The sequence below is a fragment of the Protobothrops mucrosquamatus genome, unplaced genomic scaffold (genome assembly GCF_001527695.2).
Source record: "Protobothrops mucrosquamatus isolate PMUCROS unplaced genomic scaffold, P.Mucros_1.0 scaffold1594, whole genome shotgun sequence".
Lineage (NCBI taxonomy): Eukaryota > Metazoa > Chordata > Lepidosauria > Squamata > Viperidae > Protobothrops > Protobothrops mucrosquamatus.
In genome coordinates, this window is record NW_015387757.1 from 128,682 (window position 1) to 137,783 (window position 9,102).

Genomic DNA, 9,102 nt, shown 5'->3' on the forward strand with positions numbered 1-9,102 from the left:
TATTTTTTCCACTTCATTTTTTAATTTTTTTTAAATATGTACCTATATGTACTTTCTATATGTATTTTTATCTTTCTTTCCTATCATTATTTTAAAAGCAATAATAGAAAAAACAAAATAGAAACCTGTTGTGGCCTTTAGTTTCTTGTAGTCTACATTAAAAAGTTTACACTATCAGAGCAACACTTGCAATATTAACAGGGTTCTGCAAAACTCTGATGGAGTCATTTAATACAAAGTTGAAGTTATTTATTTTAATTGATTGAATGACCAAATCATCATCATCGAACCCCAGCCTGAAAAGGTTGAAATACATCTGATGCTTCTTCCTCTCCTTTTCCTCATGCTGCTGGGCCATTAAAAATCTGGTGACCTGCTTGGCTCTACAGATGATGCTGAATGTTCTCATTTATTCCCTACCACTATGATTCAGTGAATATATTGAAGGACATCACTTTAAAAGTAGAAAGTCTATATGAAAGCATGCATACACTGTAGATGTTTAAGGCTTCACTTCACAACCTCCCAAAAGAGTGAGGAGCTACTCATCATAAGCAGATGAAGGACAAGAAGCCTACAGACAAAGGGAATCTGGTGTTTATTTAGCAGTTTCTCCAATAAAAATGCAAATTGGATCAAGAATTGGAAAAAGCAAATATAGTTGGGAAGTACCTAAGCCACAGGATTTCACAGCAATTCAATATCTTATTGACTAGTACCTGTCAAAATATTATATACACATCTCTAATGTTGATGAATTGTCCTGCTAATTGCTGCCATGCTTATAGTCTGAAAATGAACATTAATCCAAGAATAAGGTTTAAAAAAGGGGGAAGGATGTAGACCCCCAAAGGCCCCAGCACTGACCCTTCTGCTCAACTAATACAACAGTGTTCATTCACAACCATCATTCCATAGCTGTTGCTAGTAGGGCCAAGACGGAAACCAAAGGAGACATGCCCAGATAGAAAAATAGTTAGTAAGAATATTTAGAAGGAAGATAAAAAAACAGTTGCCAGTTCGTGTTTGGATAGGCCATGTCTAAAATAATATGTGGAACTATCAGTTCTGCATGATTTTAAAACAGGTATCTTCACAACTTTGTATTGTTGATTAGGCCCATGCTTTGAGTATGATTAAGGTTCTTTTATCTATACATTCCTCTTTGGCAAGTTAATCTTTCACATAAAATTGATCAAACTACATAATGATGTTTCTTGGTGAGTTGCAATAGAAGTAATTATGTACAGCAACTATACAATAGCTATATGGATTCCCAGGAGGACCTCAGGTATATTTTGCCAAAAATTGTACTGAGTGTTTTAATGATATGTTAATTACTTCAACAGAGAGTTTCATGGGCTTGGTTTTCAAAAAATGGTAAACAAAGTATAAAATGAGCAATTCTATCCAAATATTTGATCTTTCATCTTTGGAAATGAATCTTGACTTCTAATCTGGTAAGTTCTTTAATTAACACTTTTAATCACCCAACTATATTGTTAAAAGCTCATGTCCTCTCCTTCCTCCTCCTCCTACATCTCCTTCTCCTCCTCATCAGCATTATTATATTTTTGCAAAACAGATGTAGGAATACTCAAAAGTTCTGATGTGAAAATATTGGTCTGTGTTTTAGTTAGAATTTTATTTTACCCAAACTCCAAAAGCTTCTTCATGATACTTTGTGAAAATTAAACTTCTTTAATACATGAGATGCAGAAATGCAGAATGGAGTTCATGAGTCAACAGTTGATGCCTTCTTTCTTCCAGATTATTAGTAGAGACTAAAGTGGGACATCTCATTATTTGTGCATTGACAGAAAGGGTTGCTCTCCTCAGTCAAGTTATATTACTTATGATATAGCAAATATAATTTATTTTCAGAAGGACAACAAATACACACACTTGGTCAATTCCAATCAGCACAACCTCACATATGACTATTCTTGCCAGTGGAATATTATATCAAATGAGCTAGTCAATGTCTTGCAGCTTTCAAATCCAGTTCATCTAAATGAAGATTTTGATATAAGTTTGGCATTCCACTTAAAGAGTATTTCTACTTGGAAAAAGAGGGAACTCTTCTGATCAGCCACTTTGAAATGCTCTAAAAAGAGTTGTAAATGTAATTATTATAGTTCATAAATCAGAATTAATTTCAGACGCATGTTCAATATATATTGATGCATAGTAGCCAATATGCAAGGAGATGATGGTAAGTATGAATCCATTCTTTGTTAATTGTCACTGCAGTGCTAAGTAATACTGTGCACAGTCTCCAATACAACACTGTATTTTGAAAAGAGCATATTTATCAAGCAAATTGTTCCTTTTTAGTTTGGGATTTTCTTAGTCTCTCTTCCCTTGGGCATTCTCAAACAATCTAACAGTAATCATACAGCTATATGGTTTTCCCTCTCTTTTTTATTCAATCAGAGGGAAATAAACCATGCAGACAAATCAAACCACTGTGACTGAGTTCATCCTTGTTGGATTCATGGACCACCCAGAGCTTCAGATCCCCCTCTTCATCTTCTTTCTGCTCATCTATCTCATCACACTGGTGGGAAACATTGGGATAATCATTCTAACAAAAATTGATGCTAGATTTCACACCCCAATGTACTTTTTTCTTAGAAATCTCTCCATTATAGATATTAGTCTTTCTACTACCATTGCCCCTAAATTGTTGACAACATTTGTGATAGAACATTCAACCATTTCCTTGAAAGGATGCACCACACAATTCTTCTTTTTTGCCATCTTTGTGACCACTGAAGGTTGCCTTCTGGCTGTGATGGCATATGATCGCTTCACAGCAATCTGCAACCCATTGCTGTATTTTCTTATCATGTCAAAGAAGCTTTGCATCCTCTTAATCATAGCTGCCTATGCTTGTGGCTTTGCAAGTTCAATAGTCCAGACCATATTTATTTTTACCTTGAATTTCTGCAGCTCAAATACAATTAATCATTTCTTCTGTGATGTTCCTTCGATGCTTCAATTGTCCTGTTCAGATACCCACATTGCTCACTTTGTGCATTTTGTTATATCCACTTCAATTGCACTGACAACTTTTCTGACTGTTTTGATTTCCTACATTGCCATTGTTATTGCCATCCTGAAGATCAGCTCTGCCCAGGGAAGATACAAAGCCTTCTCCACTTGTGCTTCCCATCTCACCACTGTGACCATTTTCTTTGGAACCATCATCTTCATGTACATACGACCTGGCTCCAATTTCTCATTGGATAAAGACAAAATCATATCCGTCTTTTATACTGTTGTCATCTCCTCACTTAATCCACTCATCTACAGTCTGCGGAACAGGGAGGTGAAGGATGCCGTTAGCAGAATGCTAAACAAGATAATATTCCTCAAGTAAAAATGGTATAAATGTTACTTCCTTCATTTTAAAAAAGAAGGCCATACTTACATTTCTCTGTGAAAAAATATTTTGAATGTTTGTTAGTATTTTGAGCAGTTGAGAAAAGAGCTGGAATTTTATATAAGTTATCCAAAGTCTAAGGAAAAATTAAGGAAAAATGAAAGCACAATGCATTTTTAAATTGATCTAACAGAAGGTTATTTGTTTTACATTAAATCAAAACAAAGAAATTATATCTGAATGTTTTTTCCTGCGTAAATGGTGCACGGATCTTCAAGAATTGGGACTTTAACATCTTTAGTTCTGGATGGGGTGACGCTACCCAAGAAAGACCGAATCTGCAACTTGAGGTTTCTTCTGGATTTGCAATTCCTGCTCAAAGAACAGGTGGAAGTCACAGCTAGGAGAGCCTTTGCACAATTTTGTCTTGTGCACCAGTTGTACCCTTTCCTGGATCAGGAGTCCCTACACTCAGTCACACAAGCCCTAGTCATCTCAGGTTTGGACCATTGCGATGGGGCTACCCTTGAAGAGTATTCAGAAGCTACAGCTGGAGCAAAGTCAGTGATGGGATTCAGCCGGTTTGCACCATTTCGGAAGAACCAGTAGCTAATTTTTTGTTGCCCAGGCCCAGAACAGACTTCTGGAAGCGGCATCCACACAGAGAACTGGTTGTTCACATATTTGAATCCCACAACTGCAGGCAGTTCTTAAGGACCCTAAAGTGGCCCATGTTATACCATTGCTCTGCAAGTTGTACTGGTTGCTGGTTTGCTCCTAGGTGCAATTCAATGTGTTAGTTATTACCTTTACCTGCATGGGTCAAGGTTACTTGAGGAACTGTCTCATCCTGATGGGACTGGCCTGCCCCACTCACCTCAGAGGCATATTATGGCAGAGGAGGGCATACTGCGGATCCTGTCAGTCAAGGAATTTCATCTGGCAGGGTCTAGGAGAAGAGCCTTCTCTGTTGTGGCTCCTGCCCTTTGGAATATCCTGAGGAGAGATTGGGTCCTACCCTCCTGACTTTGTGTAAGAGAATTAAGATTAAGGTTCTGCCAGATGGCTTAAGGCCCCAATGGGGGAGCTTCAAACTGGAGCTGGTGGATTAAGTAAGAGATAATCACAGCCTCCACCCATGCATTCAACTGCCTCCTTCTCCATCTGTGTGTCAATGATTTTATTCTTTTTGTATTGTGATTTTATTGGGTATATATATTTATATGTGATGATTTTAATGTTTTTTATGCTGTAAGTCGCCCAGAGTCACTTTGGAATGAGATGGGTGGCAAACAAGTTTAATAAATAAATAAAATAAAGTTCTTAAAGCAAGAACACCTTGCTTTAAGAGAGTTTGGCTTTTACCATGTGATTTTCAGCAGTGATTTTATTGATTGATTAGTTGATTTGATATGATTTTATTTCTATATTCACCCATCTCAACAAGTCACTCTGGGCAGCATACATCATAAAATATAGTTTTATACAACTTTGATATAAATACATTTGCTATATTGCCTCATATTTGGACTAGAGTGTCAAAGGGATGATTGATATCAGCAGGACTGTGGATAATGTCACAATCAAGCCCCACTGCTTTTGTACCTGCCCAGCATGTACACAACAAGCAGGGCTCAGATCACTATATCACATCTGCCTTTTTCCAGATTTTGACCCACAACTCCAGAATCACAGGTTAACATTTTCAGATGCTATCATAGCTAGGTTCATCTAAATGGATCAATATTGTTAAACTAGTAAATTATAGTTATCAATAGAATATGCAAGCTTTTGACATCTCCAGAACTCTTTATCAAAATGTGTACTACTAAAATCAGGACAACTAAGAAACCCAGAATTTCAAAAACTAGGTCAAGGTTGTGGTAATGAGGGCTGCAGCTTAAATCAGAATGAAAATGTGAAATTGCAGACAGAATGCATTAATGACTAATAAATATTAGCAAAATCTAAACACAATAGAAAAGAATACATGTACCTCAGAGTTGAACTGTAGAATTCTTGGTGCTCTCTGAGTTTGGTTGTTTGCTTGCAGACATTTCATTACCCAACAAAGTAACATAATCAGTGCTAGGATAGCACTGATGATGTTACTTAACTGGATAACAAAACATCAGCAAGCAAACAACACTCAGTGAGCATCAAGGAACACAATTCTGAATACCTAACATTCTGGAACACTGAAACAACCAGCATGTCCCTTCTCAAGGCACAAAGAGTGGCTATATCTTTGGCATAACTTGCTATAACCTGATATAAACCTGACTTAACTCTGATATATCCCTGATGGAGATGGAGAAAATTATCCAAGACTTGAACAAGGAAAATCCAGCACACCAGGCTTCTGTATGCAGTTAAACCATGAGACAATGTGTGTGTCCTTTTATTTTGGATATACTCAAAGTCTTGGCCAACAACTTCCACAGCCATTTACTATGAAGCTCAATCTCAATTTTGGATGTGCCTCCTCATCTCTCTCTCTCTTTATTTTGATTCTTTAGTGCCAAACTCAATCCAAATTCCTTTCTGATTTTTCTAATAATACATTTTCTTATTTAACACCCCTTTTTGGACCCAGTTTATATCTTGAAGGCTGCAATCTACTGACATATTTTCAAAGGCTTGGGCTACTGCAGAAGATTTATGCCCTTGTGCTTCTCTCAATTAAAATACAATGCCATTTTTCTTCTTTTCTTCTTCATTGAAAGAAAAATCATCAGGTCTAGTATAAGCCAGGAATAAACAAAATGGAGACTGCTTAGGAAAGAAGGTTCTGTTTATTGAAGAACAGAACCAACAGCATGTAGTTCTGGGAAAGCTGACAAAATGAAGTGGGAATAGATGGGCTTTTATACCTTCTTTGGGCTTTGTATTTGAACTTTGACCTGAGCTTGAATGTGCCCTTTTGGTATTCTAATGGTAGTGGGTTAATCCTCCTAAAGGTCATGTTCCTTGAAGTCTTCGTTTTTCTAATCCCATCAACTCAAACCTTCTCTGGACCTGTGGTTGAAGGAATTTTGCTTATGAATAGGTGGCCTCAAATCTGCATTTCTAAAAGCTGGCCTCTGCCTGGGGGCATGGCTGGGGGTTGGCTTCTGCCTAAGATTTTTCTATTATTCCTTTGGGAAAATATAATATTCTGTCTTTTTAATATTCCCCAAAATATTTCCTTCTCTGGGGGTGGTGCTGACTTCTTACACCTTGTTCCTCAATCCTAGTTTATGAAAGGAAAAGGATGTGATGGAATACTAGGAGAACAGTAATTATTATATCACCTCAGGCTAACCTTGTTAGGCAAGGCAGGTCTGTTATAAAAGTGAGACCTTTACTTTGTATACATGTCTACTCAGAAAAAATCCAGTAGAGATTATTCCTAGTAAAACAGGATTGCATATTTACTGATCATTCTCTGCAGACCAGACATTTTGTGATTGCTGATATCATGCACCATAATATACACATTACACATATAATGTGTATTTTTGTTTTGTTTTTGTTTAGTTTAGTTATTAATCAATTGTAATAGCTTTAGTTATTTAATCAATTTAAATAGCTGCTCAGTTCATAGTTCTGACCTTGAGAGACATACATTGAATTAAAAATGGAAAACAGATAATTACCAACCAAATAAAACAAAAGAAAAATGCCATGAAAACGAGGCCATACCACAAACATAATCTCAACCATTACAGTACTCATAGGTTCATTCCACATTCTGCCTGGTCCCAAGAAAAGAGCTGTTTCAAGGCTTTTCCAAAGGCTAACAGGGTCTATCCAAATCTTGAGAGATGAGTGAAGAGGGCTGTTCGTGTGACTAAAAAGGCATGAATCCGAGTCAGGGATGGAAGGAATCATACCTGCCTTGCAAGTTTTTGTGGGACAGGCAGAAATTATCAGAGATGTAGTCCTGCAAATAACCCAGATAACGTGGCTTGGAAATCATGGCTAGTGTCATGACATGACATGTGAACCACTCACTATTGCTTGATCAAGAACCCATGGTTAAAACAAACCATGTTTTAGTGGGATATATGAAACCACCTCCCATTTCCTGAGTCAAAAAGTAATATCCTGTAAATTCTTTATCCATCTGGATCTCGTATGTCAGTGATGGCAAACCTTTTAGAGACCGAGTGCCCAAACTGCAACCCAAAACCCACTTATTTATCGCCGGGTGCAGGTGGGCGTGGCTGTGGTGATCATGGCAGACTGGGTGGGTGTGGCCAAGGTGGGCATGATCACCTTGATGTTGCTCGTGGGGAGGGACGCCTGTGGGGGCCAGGCAGGGTTGGGGGAGATCCAGGGGGTCTCTGGCAGGTGGGGCAGTGGGCAGGAGGCTCGTCCTGCTGGGTGAGGTGAGGCAAGGCAAGGCAAGGGTGCCATTGTCACAGAGCAAGGTGAGGCAGGGGCCGGGGCGGCTGCTGCCTGACACCATCAGCCGCTGCACACAGAGACCAGTGAGTGCATGGGTGCTGGGATGCAGCTGGCCATGTGGGACCTCGGCGAGTTAGTGGGCCGCTGGTTGAAGAGGGACAATTGCCATCTCCAGGGCATGGCGCGCGTGCCCACAGAGAGGGCTCTGAGTGCCGCCTCTGGCACGTGTGCCATAGGTTCGCCACCACTGTCGTATGTAAACTATGTCTAGACAATTCACACTAACTTTTCAAGAGATACATAACTTTGTTGTCTAGTATGTGCATTGTCACTGGGACTTATTATAATCCACAAAAGACTCTGCCTGTGCCCCCAGGGTATCTTAGATTTTCTACAAGCAAAATATACTAATTTTTTGAGAATAAAATATATGGATCCTACCCTTTTGAAAAGTTGCATGCAATGAGGTTGTATTAATCTATTTGTTGGACATGGAAAACTGTAGAGAGGCCCTTTATGTTTCCTGTGCCTGTCATTTTTGTGCAATACTTTGGTAAGTTGAATAATATTTCTAACAAATAAACATTTCAGGATAAAGTTCTGTAACATGTAGCCAGCACAGAAGCTAGAGAAGCAGAGTATTTGTATCTGGCTGCCATGTCAAACAAAAGGTTCATATTACCTGTAACTTATAAAGGTTTTCTCCAGTATTTTCTCACTTTCTGGAAATAAGCTATCAGTCTTACTTTCTTTGCCCCTTTCCCCATGGGCTGTGTATGATGCTGCTGGATGAAGTACTACTCCTCTACGATACAGAATTTTTAGTATTAATGGGACAGATAAAGCGAAGGAGCCTTTATGTGCAAAAACAGGCCAAGGGTTTCTTGGTCATATATTTTATTAAAGCACAACCCAAGTAAACCTAAGAATGCAAAAAAATGTAACCATGATACAACAAATATTTAATCATGTTTCTTTATTTGTTTGATTTGATTATTAATTTTCTCTCCAGAGACCTGATTTAATAAAGATGGATCAGCAGAATAACTACACAATGGTAACAGAATTCATCCTACTAGGATTCACTGATGAACCCAACCTGCAAATGTTCCTCTTCTTTTTGTTTCTTGCCATCTTCTTTTGACTATGGCTGGAAGCCTTGGCCTAATTGTGCTGATCAGGATTGACTCCCACTTTGACACTCCCATGTACTTTTTCCTCCTCCATTTATCCTTCACAGACCTCTGCTACGTCTCAGTGATTGCCCCCAAGATGCTAGTGAACTTCTTGGTAGATCATAAAAGCATCTCTTACACAGGCTG

At 38.4% G+C, this 9,102-nt stretch overlaps 1 protein-coding gene across 1 annotated transcript; it reads left to right on the plus strand.

Annotated features, from left to right (window-relative positions):
• The first annotated feature begins 2,449 nt into the window (after positions 1 to 2,449).
• LOC107293361 (olfactory receptor 1020-like) lies at positions 2,450 to 3,385 on the plus strand. The gene has a single exon (XM_015822509.1). The coding sequence runs from the start codon at positions 2,450 to 2,452 to the stop codon at positions 3,383 to 3,385; it is 936 nt and encodes a 311-aa protein (XP_015677995.1).
• Positions 3,386 to 9,102: the final 5,717 nt, after the last annotated feature.

Bases quoted from the DNA above. Each gene is read 5' to 3' on its own strand.
- LOC107293361 (XM_015822509.1), top strand. From the start codon at position 2,450: ATGCAGACAAATCAAACCACTGTGACTGAGTTCATCCTTGTTGGATTC.